Raw genomic sequence first — 19,523 nt, forward strand, 5'->3', positions numbered from 1 at the left:
GATTTGGGGGGGGGGGGGAGTAAGGGGAGATTGGTGAAAATATTCTAAAATTGTGATGATGGTTGCATAACTGAACACTAAAAACCATTGAATTGTACCCTTTAAATAGATGTATTGAATGGGATGTGAACTATATCTCAGTAAAGCTGTTATTAAAAAAAAAAAAAACCTTAGAATCCTATTAGTACCTACCTCATAGGATTGTAAAAAATAGAAATAACATATGCAAAGTATCTAGCACATAGTAGGCACCAAGAAATGACCATTACTATCATTGTTAATGTTGGGAGGTCCAGGAGAACCCTGCCCAGCCTATCGTGAGTGGCCGTGACCTTTGAATTCTCAGGGGTGACAGGTCCAACCCCTATCCCCATATATACCCTTTATTACCTGGGGTAGCTCTCTCAGCAGCTGGAAGGAGCTGTTTTAAAGAACCTCGAGTCAGAGGAACTAAACCAGATCTGGAACTCTGACCTTTCCCCTCACCGCCCTCCACTCACTGGCCAGCCAAGTCTCGTCAAGTGATCAGGCTGTCAACTAGTTTCTCTAGGGTAAGGTTTCAGGTCAGCTGGAGTGTATAAAGATAGGTGCCAAGACAGAGGCAGCAGACACAACAGTGAATGGCAAGGGGGCAACGAGGTCCCTGCTGCCGCCTCCTGGGATGGAGCGCTAAGGAGTCTTAAGGAGGCCCTGTGCTTCCCCTCCCCTGGCTGGACTCACAGGTAAGACCCCTTCCTCCACCACCACCGTTCTGCCTTTCACAGCAGCTTACAGAGAGCAGCCGGGAGCTATCGGGGATCGCTAGCCTGGGATCACTACAGACCCGGTAGATTTCCTTACGCCCCCACCTTGTCAAGAGGGGGTCAATGAGGGCACCGTAGCAGGGCTGAGGCTCAACCCCAACCCCTGTGTCACTCACTCCCCCCTTTTTCTGCTGGCTGCCTCCTCTGTGATTTTGCAAATCCCCATAGATAAGAAGTGGCTTTCTCCTTAGTCTGGCCCAGAATCCCCAGACTTCCTCCAGAGCATTAAGTCCTCTCCCCATGAGCATCCTGGGACCCCTGTGCTGAGTAGAGATGATGGGAGCACCTCTGGCCTGAGGCCTGACCCAAGTCGCATAGTGGGAGGTTACAGAGCCCAGAGACCTCTACTCGGGTGGCTTCTTCAGCGGGGATGATATGGAGGCTTTGCCAGGAGGGTGAAATCAGGCAGGGCATCTCAAAATGGGGTCCTCTGACCCCTGCTTCAGAGCTGCCGTGGAAAACAGATCCCCAGGGCCCAGCCCAGATCTGAATCAGGATCTCTGGTGTGAAAGGCCTCTGAGAATCCACCCTGTAAACAAGCAGCTCCAGGGATCCTGAGATCTCCCTGAAGCCTAGGGCTCTGGACAGTGGAACGGGCAAAGGTGTCAGACAGACCTGGGCTCCAATCCCAGCCCCATCCCTTCAGTCTTATGACTAGCTGAAGCCTTCAGCGGCTGAGGTCCCTTGTTTATGAAGTGGGAATAATTGTGACAACTACCTTATAGCCTTATAAAGGGACTGAGTTAGTCAATACCTATAAAGCCCTGAGCACTGTGCCTCATGCAAGAAGCACTGAGCAGACATTAACAGCGCACTGCTATGGTAGGCTGTGCAGCTGGAACATCCCATCCCTCAAGTGCCCCCAAAAAGACACCGAGAGAAGATTCTGCTCTCAACTTCACCTTTGTCAGTGGCAAAGTTCTGTTGGCTGCTAGGTTTCCTCACGTATCAATTTAGGAGGCTGGAGTAAAGGGGGAAGGAGGCTGGAGAGCAGTGACCTCAGGGCAGCCCCAACCTGAGTCTACCATGGTGGCTTCCCTCTCCACCACAACTTGACCAATGAAAGTTCTAGAGCCCTCCCATCAAGGTATGGCTTTTGACTTGTGTCCATGCCTGTCCATTCTGCCTCTCATGAGTGGCTCAGGACTGCCTCTAGAGTAGGCTCCAGCTTCACCCCTGGCCACTGCTCTTGCCTGAATTGAGGCTCCAACATCTCTTGCTGCATCATTCCAACAACTTCCTCACTGCTCTGTGTCTCCGATCTCTCGTTCTGGTCCAGCCTTAACATTTGCACCAGCATGCTATGAACACAGGTCTGATGGTGTCATTCCTCTACTTGAGAGCCACCAACCACTCCCCATTCTCTGCTAGATTCAGTACAGCCCTGGCATTCAAGACCCTCCACCGAAGAACACTGTGGGCTTCTCTGATTTCCCATTTCTCCACTTCAGCAAGTAGGGTTCCTTGGTCAGCTGGTCCTCCCTGGGACCCTCTAGCCGTGGGCCATCCCTGTACCAGGCTACACAGAGAAGCAGGATAAATATACCATACCCCGTCCCTGCCTTTGGGGATCCCTATCTAGAGGGGAAACCATTGCAGTTAATGAGTTAATCAACAAGAAGGTGTGGGACTAGAGGCAGCGGGGGCAAAGGAGTTTCTGGACACTTCAGGCTCCCCACCTCCTCCCCCCAAACCAACCCCCAGGCCTGGGGAAAACAGGCCTCCCCAGGAAGACCCAGCCCATTAGGCAATACCCATGAAGTGCTCCCTGTTGGCCCAGGTACATCACAAGGGACATGGGACTTTGTTCTGAATAAGGAGGGGAACTGGATAGTTTTAAAACAGGGAATTGACACGATCTGACTTCTGTATGCTTGGACACTAGGTTAGGTCCCCATCCAGAAAACCTCCTCCTGCATCTGCCATTTGGGCCTAACATTTAGAATCGATGCATGATTCCCTTTACGGCTCAGTGACCACTAAAATGCATACAGTCATCCTATGTAAATCATACATCAAGTTTAAAAAATAAAAATAAAATTGTAAATGTAACCTCATGCTTGGAAAATAAAAATAACGCATCCTCTTCCTCCGGGCATGATTTAACAGTTGTCCATCCACACTATGACGCAGACTACCAGGCTGGGATCTGCTGGCTGGTGAGTTCCAACCTCAGCCCTTCTTCCTCTATCCCACCTCCTTAACTCCCTGGATGATTCAACACCTATCTGCAAGCTCCTTGAGGGCAAGGGCCAAACATGATCCATTCCATATCTTTCCTTCCCTAGTGCCTACTGTAGTAGTCAAGAAATACCCGATCATTAAGATAGTCACTTATACCTTAGCATGAAATTGAACATCTGTTTCTTCTTAAGAACAGGCTTTTCCAGGGGCGCCTGGGTGGCTCAGTCGGTTGAGCGTCCGACTTCAACTCAGGTCATGATCTCACGGTCTGTGAGTTCGAGCCCCGCGTCGGGCTCTGGGTTGATGGCTCAGAGCCTGGAGCCTGCTTCCGATTCTGTGTCTCCCTCTCTCTCCGCCCCTCCCCCATTCATGCTCGATCTCTCTCTGTCTCAAAAATAAATAAACGTTAAAAAAAATTTAAAAAAAAAAAAAAAGAACAGGCTTTTCCAGGGAAAGGTGGCAGCAAGCACAAGCACAAGAGTTTAGGTGCCATGTAGGGGGAGGGCACAGCACAAGGAGAACCAGAATTGCAGATAGCAGTCCTGAAAGAAGACCTGAGTGGTCACCCCTATCTTTTGGCGTCCAATTTATCACTGATGAACAGGTAATATATTATTCTCATTTACCCAGAGGTTAAATGACATATCCAAGGTCCCACCACCCTTAGTAAGCCATGAAGACAGGGCAGGAGCTCAGGTTTCCTCACCGCAGGATCAGAGTTTTCCTATTGCCCATAGGAAGGCAACGCACACTGTGCCCACCTCCTGACTCTATGGGACTGGCCCTGGCTCCAGAGGTGAGGACACAGAAGGGTTCAGGATCCCAGCACACCAGGTGTATGTGCGAGTTGGGCGCCAGTGGGGTGACCTGCTAAGAAATGTCATCAGCACCAAAAGCTTGATGCACAGAAGCCCAGGTTATAAGAATGCAGGGCTGCCCATGACAGTCTCCCAAGGTAACCACAGCTAAACCAGGACCTTCAGATATAAATGTGCCCCTGGTCAGCCAGCAGCAGTATGGGCAGCCCAGGACAAGTACACACCAGGAGATGAGGCACGTTCCCTTGGCCCAAGACAGATCCTCCTCTGTCTGAGGCGCTCGTCTGCTTCAGCTGAGAAGGGAAGGCCTCGGGGGTGTGGGGCAGGGGTTGGGGGAAGGGCACGTGCTGAGCCAGGCAGATCAGCGGCCACTGCCCCCAACATTAGCAGCAGGATGTAGCCCTATCTCCCTAGGAGCCCTGGAGAGGCAGAGCAGCAGAGGAGCCCAGGACCCGTTTCCCTCCCTCCTCCACGCAGAACATCAGCCTGGGAATCCCACAGTGTTGGGAGGAAACACCTCTAGTCATAGATTAACCATCTGCAGTGACAGAGAAGGAATCGAAGGCTGGGAAGGATTTTGTTTAAGTATAATAAAAGTATATTCAGGCAGCCTTGCATAAAAAGCCTTCATCCAAGATAACTAGCAGTTTAGGTGAGCCAGGAGGCACATTTATTTTGTTGATTTGGGATAGAAAGACCTGAAGTGGGGAGACTTGGCAGGTTCTCCATACACTTCAGGGGGCAGGTCCTTCCCAGGGGGCAGCCTGATGTGAGGGAAGGAGAACAGGGTGTGGCATGCAGTCAGAATGAGGTCTGGTCCCTGCCTGAGCCTCAGTTTCCTCCTCTAAAGGATGAAGATCCACCCAGTCAGTGGAGGGAGGAGGAGGAAGGCGAGGATTGCAAGAGTGAACGGATTCTTAAAAGCCAAATCCACACAGCTAAGCATAGCAATGCCCAGGTTTTTCTCTCGCTAAAACCTCTGCCAGTGCTGAACGGAGCCTGGGGACAGGTGCAGATGGCCCAAGTTCCATCTGCCTCCTCTGGCCTGTCTCCTGCAGCCTCCTCCCTGCACTAAAGCTCAGGGCTACAAAGGGGCCTGTCTCCTTGGACCTCTACTGGGCCCTGGAGGGACCAGACAGAACCTTCTGGGACCATGGTTGGACTAAAGCCTTCAGACGTACCTCCCACAACAGCTGTGAAGTTCCTGGGGGCAGGCACAGCGGCCTGTTTTGCTGATCTCCTCACCTTTCCACTGGACACAGCCAAGGTTCGCCTGCAGGTAGGTGCTTTTTGGCAAGGGTCATTGTTCAGATCAAAGGAGGGGCTGAGTTCTCCACCCCAGCTCCCCTCATGTCTGTCAGCATGCTCTTCCTTACACAGAACCCTGCGCAGGCCACTCACTACTCCACTGTTTCAACTCTGCCTCACCATTTCCCCATCACCATCATCCAAGACAAAAAAAATCTTAATTAATCCCTTGGACCCTTCATGGCCTCACAGTAGTCTGTAAACCATAAAGTGTGAAGTAAAAGTAACCATGTGACCTTGGACAAACCGTCAACCACTTGTGGGAAAAACAATCTGCCCTCCATGTGCTCTGAGAGTTGAGCACCACACTGTGTATAACAGCTTATGAGCTATAAACTGCCGCACGAGCCCAGTTATTTTTACTGGGGATGTGATGGCTGTATAATCATGCTTGTTCTTGAAAACCAGCCCCATCAGGGTGCCTGGGTGGCTCAGTCAGTTGAGCATCCGACTTCAGCTCAGGTCATGATCTCGCGGTCTGTGAGTTCGAGCCCCGCGTTGGGCTCTGTGCTGACAGCTCAGAGCCTGGAGCCTGCTTCGGATTCTGTGTCTCCCTCTCTCTCTGCCCCTTCCCTGCTCATGCTCTGTCTGTCTTTGTCTCAAAAATAAATAAAAACATTTAAAAAAAAAAAAAAGAAAAAAAGAAAACCAGCCCCATCTGCCCCCTCTCCACTCATGTCTCTGCCGGGATGTTCCTCATGTTCCTCAGATCCAAGGGGAGAACCAGGCGACGCAGGCAGCCCGGAGAACCCAGTACCGTGGCGTGCTGGGCACCATCCTGACCATGGTGCGCACCGAGGGCCCCCGCAGCCCCTACAACGGTCTGGTCGCTGGCCTGCAGCGCCAGATGAGCTTTGCCTCCATCCGCATAGGCCTCTATGACTCTGTCAAGCAGTTCTACACCCCCAAAGGATCGGACCGTGAGTGTCTGGTATCTTGTAGATACCGAAGGGGTGGGCAGAAGCATACTCAAGGCTAGTGGGTCAGAGATGAGGGCAGTGCAGACTCAGAGGCAGAGCTGGGGCGTGGGAGGCTGATAACAGACACTCATGAGGAGGCCGAGCCACTGTCAGGGAAGCTCTAGAAGCCTGGCCTAGAAGAAGAGGCAGGCATCAGGCAGGGGCAGCTCCCCAGAGAACAGCATCAAGTCCAGAGAAGGGCTGGGTGGCAGAACACTGGCCCACTCTCTCTCCTTCTCTCCAGAGTCCAGCATCACTACCCGGATTTTGGCAGGCTGCACCACAGGAGCCATGGCGGTATCATGTGCCCAGCCCACGGACGTGGTGAAGGTCCGATTTCAGGCCAGCATACATCTTCGGGCTGGGAGCAGCAGGAAGTACAGCGGGACAATGGATGCCTACAGGACCATTGCCAGGGAGGAAGGGGTGAGGGGCCTATGGAAAGGTAGGTCTGGACTCCAGGCTCAGAGGGCCTTGGGCAGAGCATTCCCTACCCTAGGGCTAGGGCAGAGTACTAGGCAAGGAGAGATCTCCAAGCATGGTGTATTCCAGTGATTCTGAAAGAACAACCCAACCAAAACTGTTGCACTGCCCTGCCACAGTACCCCAAATTCAGTTCAACTTGTCAACCTTTCAGCGTGCACAGGCTGCTGTGAGGGAGACAGAAATTAATAGAAGACACTTTCCACAGCCTCGTGGCTCTCACAGACAGAGATAAGCCATGTCGAGGAACACCATTCCACAGGGGAGGATGTGCTAGGTTCATACAGAGGTGTGGGGCCAGAGGCAGGAGAGGCCATGTAGTCTCCAGGGGTGGTGACAGAAGGTGATGCTTAAACTGGGCCTCAAGGCTCAGTGGGCTCTAGATGTGTGGAGATGGAAGGGAAGGACTTCCCCAGCAAAGCCCTATCAGGGGTGACTACAGGGCATGGAGAAGAAATAGAGGCCGCTGGAGGAGGCAGCTATGAGTTGTCAGGCACAGGGAGGTGCGGTGTGGAGGGGGCTTCTTCAGGAACAAGACTTCAGGATTCCCGTGTGTCCAAGTGGTGACTTTGACAAATGCTGGAGTCTCTCTCACATGTGGATTGGGGGTCATACTAATCTTTGCAGAAGGAACAGTGACCCAGTGAAGGTTAAGGACAGGACACCTGGTCACAGCCTTATTTGCTATATGCTTTCCCAGAACCCAGCCCTCGTCTATGATATCAGTGGCTTGGCCTTGATGCTCTCCTGGGGCCCCCCAGGGCCACCTTCCATCACTGCTCCAAGAGCCTTGCCTCTCTCTTCCAAAGAAAGACTTCCTTGTCTGGCTTTAGCCAGGTCTCAGGGAAGCTCATTTTAATTTTGATAGGTATTACAGATTATCCTCCAAAATATGGCTCAAGCAAATATAAGAGGGCCTCTCTGTTTTCTGTCTCTGAGGTGGATATAGATAATCTAAGAGTTGTTAACTCCAGAGAGGAAAAGGTAGAATCTGCTCAACTGAGGCAGGCTCCTCCGTGGAGCCTCCCTGGAATGGAACATTCCATTCCTCCCTGGAATGGAACATTCTGTTCCCCAAACTGGGGCCTGTGACCTTCCAACCAGGGAGCCCACATCTCCTATTTTCCACTCATCGGCCCTCACCTCCTCCTTAACAGGAACTTTGCCCAACATCACAAGGAACGCCATCGTCAACTGTGCTGAGATGGTGACCTATGACATCATCAAGGAGAAGCTGCTAGACTATCACCTGCTCACTGGTGAGGCCTTGGGCTCCAGGCAGCTGCCCTCCCACAGCAGGGAGGGAACCTAGAATTACAGAGTGGGCACTACTCAGAGGCACCTGGGTGTTAGAAGGAGCAGAGAGAGGAGCAGCGCCCGATAAAAATGCCCAGTGAAGGAGCACCTCTCTACTCGCTAGATGGGGTGCTGCCCAATTCATGAATCGTTTAATAGAGCCAATTAGATCTTTTAAAAAATGCCCGGTCCATCATTGTGACAAGTGGGAAAGAGCCCTGGGCGGGGAGGCCAAAGACCTGGCTTCCAGCCAGCATTTCCCACCATGCCTCTTTAAGTAAGAGTCTCCTTCTCGGACTTCATTTTCCTCTAATGAGGTCATTGGGCTGCATAGCCTTCCAGCTCTGGGACAGCCCTGTTCTATTTTGTGAGTACTGTGAGAGGTTTAGACAGCACTATCCTTACACGTGAGGAGTTCACAGTTTGGTGAAGGACAAACGATGATGCACATGGAACAGAGGGCAAGTGTGCTGCCATCTCATAGCTCGATATTTGCCCTGCCCTCTCCTGCTACAGACAACTTGCCCTGCCACTTCATCTCTGCCTTTGGAGCCGGCTTCTGTGCCACAGTGGTGGCCTCCCCAGTGGACGTGGTGAAGACCCGGTACATGAACTCGCCCCCAGGCCAATACCGCAGCCCCTTGGACTGTATGCTGAAGATGGTGGCCCATGAGGGCCCCACAGCTTTCTATAAGGGGTGAGCCTCCCCCTTCCTGCTTCCAGCACCTCCTCCCAGAGAACCCGGGCTTGTTTCCTTCCCTCCTTCCTTCTTCCCCTCCTTCCATGTATAATGTGCCTGCCATGGGTCCACCTGGGGACATGGTGGTGAACAGCACAGATGTAAATGCCTCAAAGGAAAAATATAAAGAACTATGGGAGTTAAAAAAAAAAAAAAGTGGACCAAATCTGATTTGGAGAGTCAGGGAAGGCTGCCTGAGAAAAAGAAGTCTAGGCATAGGTCAGAGTGCTTATTGGGCAGGAGAGGAGGGAGAGGTGGCTGGCAATCTTGACTTTTCTCCAACCCACAGTCATGACTGTGGAGCACCACTGATGGCGGCCAAAATGCCCAACACACTTCACATTGTCTTGCCTCTGTGTCTTTGCTTTTACCATTCCCTCTTAATGGAGTGCCTTAAATCTTAGCCAGGCTTCAGAACTAGTTCAAATGCCACCTTCTCCCCAGCGCTCTCAGGTCAAATTTTTCCTCCTCCCTGTGAGCTTCAGCAATGCTTCCTTGATATCATTTTTTATGGTATTTACCACCTCCTACTTTGTGTTATAAGATTTGTAAGTTTCAATTATTCCCCCATGCTAGATCGTAATGATCACAAACTTAAAATGTCAGAGCCGTGGCTCTAACCCAAATCATCAGATGCTACCTCCCCCCTTCCACCTCCTACCACTGACGCCTTCAGCAGACAGTTTTCTGGTGCCCAACCATAGATTGGACCAAACATGCAATCAGGTTCTCAACCCTGGGAGTGACATAATAAAACGATTTCAGTTGGCAGATTGTTCTTTCCCTGTAAGTGCTTCTATCATTACAATCGATCAGTGGTAGCCACCTGTCTCAGTTCATTCTTTCACTTGGAAAACGTTTACTGAGCATCTCCTGTGTGCTGGGCCCTGTGCTTCCCTCAGAGAGCGGCAGACACATGGGTGACATTTATTGAGCATTTACTGATACTGGGCCCTGCACCGTGTGCTGTATAGTAACTCACTGAATCCTTCACAACAACCCTATGAGGTCAATATTGTTATTTTGCTTATTTTACAGATAAGGACACTGAGGCTTAGGAAGATTCAGTAACTTGTCCTAGGTCATGAAGCTAGAACCTGAAAGAGCTAGGATTTGAACCCAGGTCTGATTCTGGAGTTCATATTCATTGTCTCGGTGCTATACTCCCTGTGGAGCCTAGGCTGAGGGTTCTGGAGAGGCCTTGGGATGAGGTTGTGGTGCCCAAGCTAAGCCCTCCAGAGCCTAGAGCAACCAGCCAGGCAAGGAAGAGAGTAGGGGACATTCCCAGACAGAGGGAGCATCACGAGCAAAGGCACGGAAGCAAGGCTGGCAGGAGAGAGAAGACCTGGAGAGGATCTGCAGAGAGAGAGGCTGAAGAGGGAGCAGGGCCAGGTCACAGGCTCCTCCCTGAGTCTGCGCAGCTAAGGTGGGGACTGTCTCCCAGCTGCACTAACACAGGACAGGCAGGCTCTCCGGAGATTGGCTAAATTTGGTGTCACCCAGTCTTCGCCCTGTGGTGAGCCAGCCTTTAGGTGCCCTGGTGGGACCCCCTCAGGGATGGCTCCTCAGTCTGTAAATGATCCCAGAAACACCCAGCAGCAGGGTGGAGTCAGGTGGTTTTAGTTGAGCTCCTTAACTGCCCTGGGCCTCAGTTTCTTTTGAAAAAAAAACCTGGCAACCATCACAGCTACCTTATAGAATTATAGGAATTAACTGCCTAACACAGAACCTGGCTCAAAATGTGTTTTCTTTCCTTTCCTTTCCTGACTGCAACTTCTGCCTAAATTCCTTCAGCAGAGAAGAAAAAGCCTAAACAGATCTCAGAAAATGCTCACAACAGAAGCCTAGGTCCTTTGGCACTAACACTGTGAATGGGGGGAGCACTGGAGATCTCTTTGGGACTCTTAGTCCACTCCACCTGATGTTTTGGTTGTTTCTCTCATCAGGTTTACACCATCTTTTTTGCGTTTGGGAGCCTGGAATGTGGCGATGTTCGTGACCTACGAGCAGTTGAAACGGGCCTTGATGAACGTCCAGATGCTACGGGAATCTCCATTCTGAATAAGGCAGGGCCGCTTGGTACTTAAACTGGAACAAAACCAGTTAAGACTTTACTAGAGCAGTGGGTCCATACACACACAAACCCACACATGTTTACAGAACTGTTTACTTGCTGCTAAGTCAAGAAATAGAAGCGGAGGAAGGATTCTGGCCTTCGGTGCTTTGTCTTAAGAACACAGTTGTTTTGCACGGACAAGATGGCAAATAAATTATATTAATTTGGGGGACCCATTAAGTTGGATGCCTAATATTTAGGCAAGAAAAAATAAGCCAAAACATCCATGTGGATAAAACAGAAGTTTGCAAACTATGTCCTTTAAAAAATAAATCTGATTAGATGATGAACGGTAGACAAGAAGGACTGCAAGCATGGGACGGGAGTGACACAAGGTACTTGGAAATCAGCTAAGGAATTTGGAGGGACACTGCCAAAGCAACGTAGCTGTGACTGCAGCCTTTGGTTAACCATGGATCATCAGCCATATGTGTAATGTATCTGCCCTTCAGAAGCCATTGAGATTCTAGAAAATATGAGACGAGAGAGAGAGAGAGAGGGAGAGAGAGAACCTGGAACCTGTGCCAAAGGAGCACTGCTGGGCCAGCAGGAGGCTGAGGTTTGTAACTGTTCCCTGAGGACACTGGAAAATGAAAAGGCAGACTCCATCTTCTTTCCTGTAAAATGGCAGTCATAAACCCTTCCTTCCTATCTCACCAAGGATGGTATGAGGATCAAGTGACAAGGTGGACATAAAAGCACTTTATAAAAGCAAGAGCTCTTATATTTACAAGTGTAAATATAAGGATGAGGCCTTGGGAGCTATTTTCTCAGGACAGTAAGGAACTTCCAGGGAAGTTGTTGAAAGGCTGAAAGGTTGTCTAGAGGCTAGACCAAAGGAACGAGGGGCTGGGGGCCCAGGGGTGACAGAGGAAGACACGCAGGCACCGAAGCCCCACTCCCATGCAGCCCTCGCTTCCCAGCTGGACCGTGAGGCACCTCAAAGGGTGCCAGGCTTGGGGGGAAAGAGGTAGACGTCAGGCTTGACAGCCTGAAGTAGCAGGACTCAAGAGTTCTTTGGAAAATTATTATAATTCAATAAAGGGTGTGGGAATGAGAACAGCTATTTCTTTTTGCCTCCTCTTTCTTGGACAGAATGCCTCTTTCTCACCAGGTTCCCTGTTTGTCAGGGCTGGGCCTTTGGCCCCACATGCCCCAACTGCCTTCTGCCTTCCCCAGGCTGGTTGCTAGGCTTTTTAGGGCTTTGGCGTCTCCATCTGTATGTAAAATGCGGGCTTGAACCAGATGACCTCCTTCTGAACTTCACTGGACTTCTTTCAGGTTGATAATGCAGACCCAGAATGTTGGTCTTTTTCTGCTTCTTAGCAGCCTATGTGGGTCTGATGACAGAACTGGGTTCTGTCCCCTCCCCCACCTCACTAGCAACCTAACCACCGGAAATCCTTGTACCCCAGTGTCCTAGCAGAGAAGTGGAAATGACAAGCCCCCACCTTGCAGAAGTGCTCAGCAACATCATCCCTCCCTCTCCACTCTGACCCCCCTGCATCCTGGGAAAAAGCAAATGTCCACTCGCCCTCAGCACTTCCCTAAATTTAAATTATAATTTAGAGATTTTCAACATATACGAGCTGGAAAGTCCAAACAAAAGCAAAAAAATAAAAATGATTTTTATTTAATGTCTGGTTTGACTTTCAAATAAAACCTATATTTAAATTTTTCTCTTTCTTTTGACTTGACTGGCATGTGCAAATCATTCTTAAATCCCAGGTCTCAGTTTGTAAGTTCCTAGAGGCCAGGAACTATGTCTTCCATGAATTTCTATATAGCAACATTAACACATCCTCTACCCAGAGCAAACTATTCAGATATTCAGATGATGCTGCCAAAAGAGAGAGGGGATCAATTCTACTAAGATATTTTGATTGGGATCAGCACCTTAGTGACCTCTGAGTCCAGACTCTTGGAGAAAGGAACACAAGATTAGTGGGAGATCTTCTACAGTTTCCCAGGTAAAATATTAGATCTCTTTCCCCACTTCTTAAAAGCAGAGGTTGAAACAAATGACCTAAAGCTCTAAAATTTGGTGGTCGTAAGGACTGAGTGAGACAGCTTCCTCTAAACCACACTATGCATGCCCTTCCTAGTCCTGACCCCACTCTCTGCCACCAGGAAGTCATGAATGAGATCTCATAAGAAGGTCAGATCACAATCTGAGACTCACACAGGGAAGCCAGCTTCTTAGCTCTGTGCAGCCATTCCCCACTGCACACCCACAGACACCTACTCCATCAAGTCAGTAAAAGGAAAACTGCTCTTTCTCAAACTCTTCAGGCAAAAATGAGATGGTATGGGCCCCAACACAGTCACATTTGTGACATAATGGATAACTGACTTTATATAAATCTTGTAAGTAAAGGTAGTATTTTTTAAAGGAACATTTTATTCAGAAGGAACGAATGTTAAGTAAGGAAATACGATCGTATCTCTATGGATGAGTTCATTTGTGTCAGGACACTTTCAAAACTGCTGAATGCTAATATAAAGGACAACCTTCCGTGTATGTACAGTATAAGCCACATATTGTACTAAATGCTGAGATAAACAAGGCCAATCCAGCCTCCAAGGAGCTCGCTGAGGTGGGGGATGGTGGGGCAAGGAAGACAAATAAGCCATATGGAGTGATAAAAGCCACACTAGAGATATGCATAAGGCACCGAAGAGCAGGGACACAGATTAGGGACATCTGACCTGGTTTGGGGTCCAGGAGGCTTCTTGAAGGAAGACACCTACAGGACAATAGGAGTTATCTAAACAAAAGAGGGTGCTTCTGCTAAGGCCCAGAAACAAAGCAAGAACAAGGGGTATCCAAGTTTTGCCAGTTATCAGTACGACTGAGTTGCAGACCTAAACGGAAGCAATGAGAGAGATGGGGATGACAAAGAAAACAGGGACCTTGAAATGTTGTAGAAGCTACATATTATGGACTGAATGTTCGTGTCCAACCCAGAATTCATAGGTATTAGATGAGGTCATGAGGGTGGGAACCCCATGATGGGATTAGTGTACTTATAAGAAGAGGAAGAGAGACCAGAGCTCTCTATCTCTCCACCACGTGCAGACACCGGTGAGAAGGCTGTCTGCAAGTCAGGAAGAGGGCCCTCGCTAGGGAACCAGATTAGCTAGCACCCTGATCTTGGACTTGCCAGCCTCCAGAACAATGAGAAATAAATCTGTTATTTAAGCCACCAATCTATGGTACTTTGTTATGGCAGCCCGGGCTGACCAAGACGCCACATTAAGGAGTCTGGAGTAACTGGGTAATGTGGAGCCACTCAAGTGTTTTAAGGAGGGAATGAGTAGCTGCACTGTAGAGAATAAATTAATGGAGTGGCCTCTGGTAAGATGAGGCTATTGTTGAAACCCAGGCAAGGGTACTAACAGCGAGAGTTCAATGAACAGAATGGTAATAAAATCAATATTCCTTGGAAAGATTCAACCTGGACACAGTAGTAAGAAAAGAGAAGAATGATACGTTGTTTTAAACACCATAGAAATATCCTCAATAATATTCCTAGCAAATTATTTCCTGGCCCCTGAACCAAATCGCTTGGGTATTGGCAGCCTCACCATTTCCAGCTCTGCCTAGGAGAGAGCTTTCTGATAATGACCCAAAGGTACAGACCTTGTACCTTTAATTGCTTTGCCCACTTCTGTTATCTCTTAGACATACGCTGGGTCTGACATACATGGCAAACTTAGGTGCCCCTCTGATAGAGGCCCACAGCCCTGGTTACACTGTTTACCTGCCTGGCAGTCCCATGAGCCTGTAAATTCTTTGCAGGCATGCATGGGGTCAGGTTTACAATTGCATCTCTCATCCTCTGCAGAGTGCCTAAGACATTGCAAAATGGGTTTATAAATGAATTTTTCGTTAATTTTTAAAAATACACATAATATAAAATTTACCATCTTAAGCATTTTTAAATATATAGGTCAGTGGTATTAAGTGTATTCATACTGCTGTGCAACCATCCACCCACAAAACTCATTTTTCATCTTGCAAAACTGAAACTGTCTTCCTACGAAATGTAACTCTCCATTTCCCTCTCCCCCCAGCTCCCTGTAACCATCATCCTACTCTTTTTTTTTTTTTAATGTTTATTTATTTGTTTTGAGGGGGAAGGGGCAGAGAGAGATAGAGAGAAAGAATTCCAAGCAGGCTCCACGCTCAGCAAAGAGCCCGACATGTGTGCAAGATCATGACCAAGCCAAAATCAAGAGTCAGATGCTCAACTGACTGAGCCACCCAGGCACCCCCGTCATCCTACTTTCTATTTCTATGAATCTGACTACTCCAGGTACTTCACACAATCATATAGTATTTATATTTTTGTGACTGACTTATTTCATTCAGCACAATGTCCTCAAGGTTCATCCTTGTTGTAACATGTGTCAGAATTTCGTTCCTTTTCAAGACTGAATAATATTCCATTATATGTATATACCATGTTTTGTTTATCCATTCACCTGTTCATGGACACTCAGGTCGCTTCTACCTTTTGGCTATTGTGAATAATGCAACAGGCATGTATAATATCTTTTCAAGACCCTGATTTCCATTGTTTTGTGTATATCCCCAGAAGTAGAACTACTGGATTATATGGCCATTCTATTTTTAAGATTTGAGGAACCATCATACTGTCTTCCACAGTAGCTGTATTCTACATTCCCACCAACGGTGTACAAGAGTTCTAATTTTTCCCACATTCTTACTAACATTTATTTTCCTTTTTTTTTTTTAATCATAACCATCCTAATGGATGTGAGGTAGTATCACACCGCGGTTTTGATTTGCATTTCCTTAATGGTTAGTGATGTTGAACATTTTTTCATGTGCTTATTGGTCATCTCTATATCTTGTTTGGAGAAATGACTGTTCAAGCCCTTTGCCCAATTCTAACTGGGCTCTTATTTTTGTTATGGAGTTTTAGGAGTTCTCTATCTATTCTGGATATCAATCCCTTACCAGATAATGTGATTTGCAAATACTTTCTCCTATTGTGTAGGTTGCCCTTTACTCTGTTGATTGTGTCCTTCAATGCACAAAAGTTTTTAATTTTCATGAGCTTCAATTTGTCTATGCTCTCTTTTATCACCTGTGCCTTTGGTGTCTTATCCAAGAAATCATTGAAAAATCTAGTGTTGTGAAGTTTTTTCCTTGTGTTTTTTTCTAATAGTTGTATACTATTAGCCCTTACATTTATGTCTTTGATTCATTTTGAGTTAATTTTTACATATGGTATTACGTAAGAGTCCAAGCTCATTCTAAAATGAATAATTTTTTTTTAATTTTTTTTTCAACGTTTATTTATTTTTGGGACAGAGAGAGACAGAGCATGAATGGGGAAGGGGCAGAGAGAGAGGGAGACACAGAATCGGAAACAGGCTCCAGGCTCTGAGCCATCAGCCCAGAGCCCGACGCGGGGCTCGAACTCAGGGACCGCGAGATCGTGACCTGGCTGAAGTTGGACGCTTAATCGACTGCGCCACCCAGGCGCCCCTAAAATGAATAATTTTTTAAAAGGTCAAGAAAACTCCTTCCTGAAACATAGCTTTGCTGTTGGCAATCCAAAACACTGAATAATCTATTTTTACGGGGGTGGAAATCTCTTGAGTATATGAGTATACATGTGAAGTCATGTAAATGGAATGACTATTGACCTTATAACAAAAACCAAATCTAGAATCCCAGTTGTGATACTTTGTAGCTATGAGACATAGGTCAAATTCATAGTCTTTCTGAGCCTCAGATTCTTTATCTATGAAATATGAGAAATGATTTGGCAGAGAGCAAAATCTATAGCTTTGTCAGCTAAAAGTGGTGAACTTTGTAGAAAACAAACTGGATTCCCCACGCGTTGTTGGTGACACTGTACTATGATACAGCCATTTTAGAAATTTTTGAGTTTCTTAAAATGTTAAATATAAACCTACCGTAAGATCTAGCTGTCATCCTACTCTTAGGTATTTACCCAAGAGAAATGAAAGCATATGTCCACAAAAAGACTTCTACATGAATGTCTGTAACATATTATTCATAATAGCCAAAAACTGTAAATATCCCAAATCCCTAACAATAATAGAGAGGACAGACACAACATTCATTATCACTATAATAGAATAATACTCAGCAGTAAAAGGGGAACAAACTACTCATACACATATCAACATGATGAGACTCAAAAAACATTATGTTAAGAAACTAGACACCAAAGATTACATCTCATTTATATGAAAACTTTAAAGCTTATTTATTTATTTTGAGGGAGAGAGGGAGACGGAGGGAGGGAGGGAGGGAGAGAGAGAGAGAGAGAGACTGAGCGAGCATGAGTGGGGGAGGGGCAGAGAGAGGGAGAAAGAGAATCCCAAGCAGGGTTTGTGCTGTCAGCGCAGAGCCCCAGGTGGGCTCTCAAACCATGTGATCATGACCTGAGCCAAACCATGTGATCTCACAAACCATGTGATCATGACCTGAGCCAAAACCAAGAGTCAGACACGTAACTGACTGAGCCACCCAGGTGCCCCATTTATATGAAAATTTTAGAAAATTGGGGCACCTGACTGGCTCAGTCGGTAGAGCATGCGACGCTTAATCTCAGCGTTGTAAATTCAAGCCCCACATTGGGTGTAGAGATTATTTAAAAATAAAACGTTTAAAAAAAATTTACAGGGGCGCCTGGGTGGCTCAGTCGGTTAAGCGTCCGACTTTGGCTCAGGTCACGATCTCGCGGTCCGCGAGTTCGAGCCCCGCGTCGGGCTCTGGGCTGATGGCTCAGAGCCTGGAGCCTGCTTCCGATTCTGTGTTTCCCTCTCTCTCTGCCCCTCCCCCGTTCATGCTGTGTCTCTCTCTGTCTCAAAAATAAATAAACGTTAAAAAAAATTAAAAAAAAATTTACAAAATGCAAAACTGTAGAGACAGAAAGATTAGCGGTTATGTAGGGCTGAAGGTGAGAGAAGGAAATGACTACAAACAGACACAACAGAACTTTTTGGGATGATGAATTGTAGTAATTGTTGTACAGCTATATAAATTTACTAAGAATCAATAAAACTGTACATTTAGCAATAGGTGAATTATATGGTATTTAAGTTGCACTCAATAAGGCTGTAGTGGAAAAGGTTATGCCCTAGTTCACAGCAGTACTATTGTAATAGACAAAACCCAGAAACAACATAAGTGCCCATCAACAATAGAATGGATAAATTGGATATATTCATATGATGGAATACTATAAAGCAATGAGAATTAACTACAGCTTCATGTACTTTGGATAAATCTCACAAACATAATGTTGAGTAAAAGACACATAATAGTACATAATGTATAATTCCATTTACGTGATATTTAAAAACAGACAAAAAATATTTGAAATATGTAGAAATCAAGATAGTTGTGGGGTGCCTGGGTGGCTCAGTCAGTTAAGCATCTGACTCCTGATCTTGGGTCAGGTCTTGATCTCAGGGTCATGGGTTCAAGCCCATGTTGAGCTCAAAGCTGGGTGTGAAGCCTACTTAAATAAATAAATAAGTAAATAAAAAGACAAATCAAGATAGTGGTTATTCTTTGGGTGAACAGAGATAGTGAGGTGTTAATGTTTCTTTTTTTAATTTTAATTTTATTATTTTCAGTTTTACTAAGGTATCATTGACAAATAATATTGTTTCTTGAGGTGTGTGCTCATTATATAGGGGTATTCACTTTTTGAAAGTTTATCATGCTATATACACTTATGGTTTGTGCACTGTTTTATATGTATGTTATGCTTCAATGAAAAGTTTACTTTAAAAGTGCACTTAATTTTAAAAACAGTCCACTGGTGATCTCTGAGAAGTGTGTGTGCGGGTACACCTCTGTGTGTCTGTATATCTGTGTGTGTGTGTGTGTGTGTGTGTGTGTGTGTGTGTGTGTGTATGATGAGACGAGCTGGCCAGGCAAAGATCCGAGGAAGTGTTCCAGGTTAAGGAAACAAGCAGTCCACAGGCCCTATGGGAATAAGCCTGGCGTGTTCAGAGAATGGAAAGAAGGCTGTGTGTGTGGCTGGCATAAAGTGAATGAGATGAATGTGAGATCATTCCTTTATTCATTCATCAAATATGTAAGAGTTGTGCCAGAGGCTGACAAGTCTGAGGACAGCCAATTGTTTGCAAAGTGTGGCAGAGAAAGGAAGGAGAGGGGAAAAGCCAAGGTAGAAGAAAGTCCTGAGGGTTCCTTTCAATTTACACATGCAGACACATACACACACACACACACACACACACACACACACACACACACACACACAGTAGAAGAAAGGAAAAATTGAAGATGAGGGAAACAGACTACAGAAACAAGGTCCTGGAGAAAACAGTAGAGGACAGAATAATGGGAATAGGTGAGAGGGCTCACTCTGGGAAGGATATGGGAAATCTAAAAGTAAAACAGTCATAAAGACAAACATTTTGAAATAGAAGCAAAATTAACACATTCTCCCATCTCTCCACTGAAATTTGAGGAATGGCCACATATGGGAATACATTAGGACTTAGAGAGTTATTTATAAAAAAGAGATTTTAACAGTTATTTTTTTCCCTTAAAATATAATTTAATAAAGAAACTGGGTCCTCTGATGCGCTCCTAACACTGTTCTCTGTTTTCTGCCAAGCTGAGCTGTCTGGAGCCTTCACCATGAGGCAGCCCGGGAAATTCCAAAGTGTAAGGTACCAGGCCTCTAGTACGCTCCCCCGAGCTGTCCCAGGGCCCTCACACCATAGACAGAGAGCTCCACATAAGGCATACTGCCCACAGAGCAAGCTGCT

At 46.8% G+C, this 19,523-nt stretch overlaps 1 protein-coding gene across 2 annotated transcripts; it reads left to right on the forward strand.

The window, feature by feature from the left end:
- Window positions 1-409: 409 nt before the first annotated feature.
- UCP3 (uncoupling protein 3) lies at window positions 410-11,768 on the forward strand. 2 transcript variants are annotated; one of them, XM_006936948.5, is made up of 8 exons: window positions 410-722; window positions 2,913-2,962; window positions 4,864-5,084; window positions 5,823-6,033; window positions 6,317-6,517; window positions 7,713-7,814; window positions 8,368-8,548; window positions 10,537-11,768. In XM_006936948.5, exons 3-8 carry the CDS (start codon window positions 4,959-4,961, stop codon window positions 10,649-10,651), a joined length of 936 nt encoding a protein of 311 aa, XP_006937010.1. In that variant the 5' UTR covers window positions 410-722; window positions 2,913-2,962; window positions 4,864-4,958; the 3' UTR covers window positions 10,652-11,768. The 2 variants fall into 2 exon arrangements, with proteins under 2 accessions (XP_006937010.1, XP_003992783.1); XM_003992734.6 differs by lacking the exon at window positions 2,913-2,962 and having other exon boundaries at window positions 411-722.
- The last annotated feature ends 7,755 nt before the right edge of the window (window positions 11,769-19,523 follow it).

The sequence above is a fragment of the Felis catus genome, chromosome D1 (genome assembly GCF_018350175.1).
Source record: "Felis catus isolate Fca126 chromosome D1, F.catus_Fca126_mat1.0, whole genome shotgun sequence".
NCBI lineage: Eukaryota > Metazoa > Chordata > Mammalia > Carnivora > Felidae > Felis > Felis catus.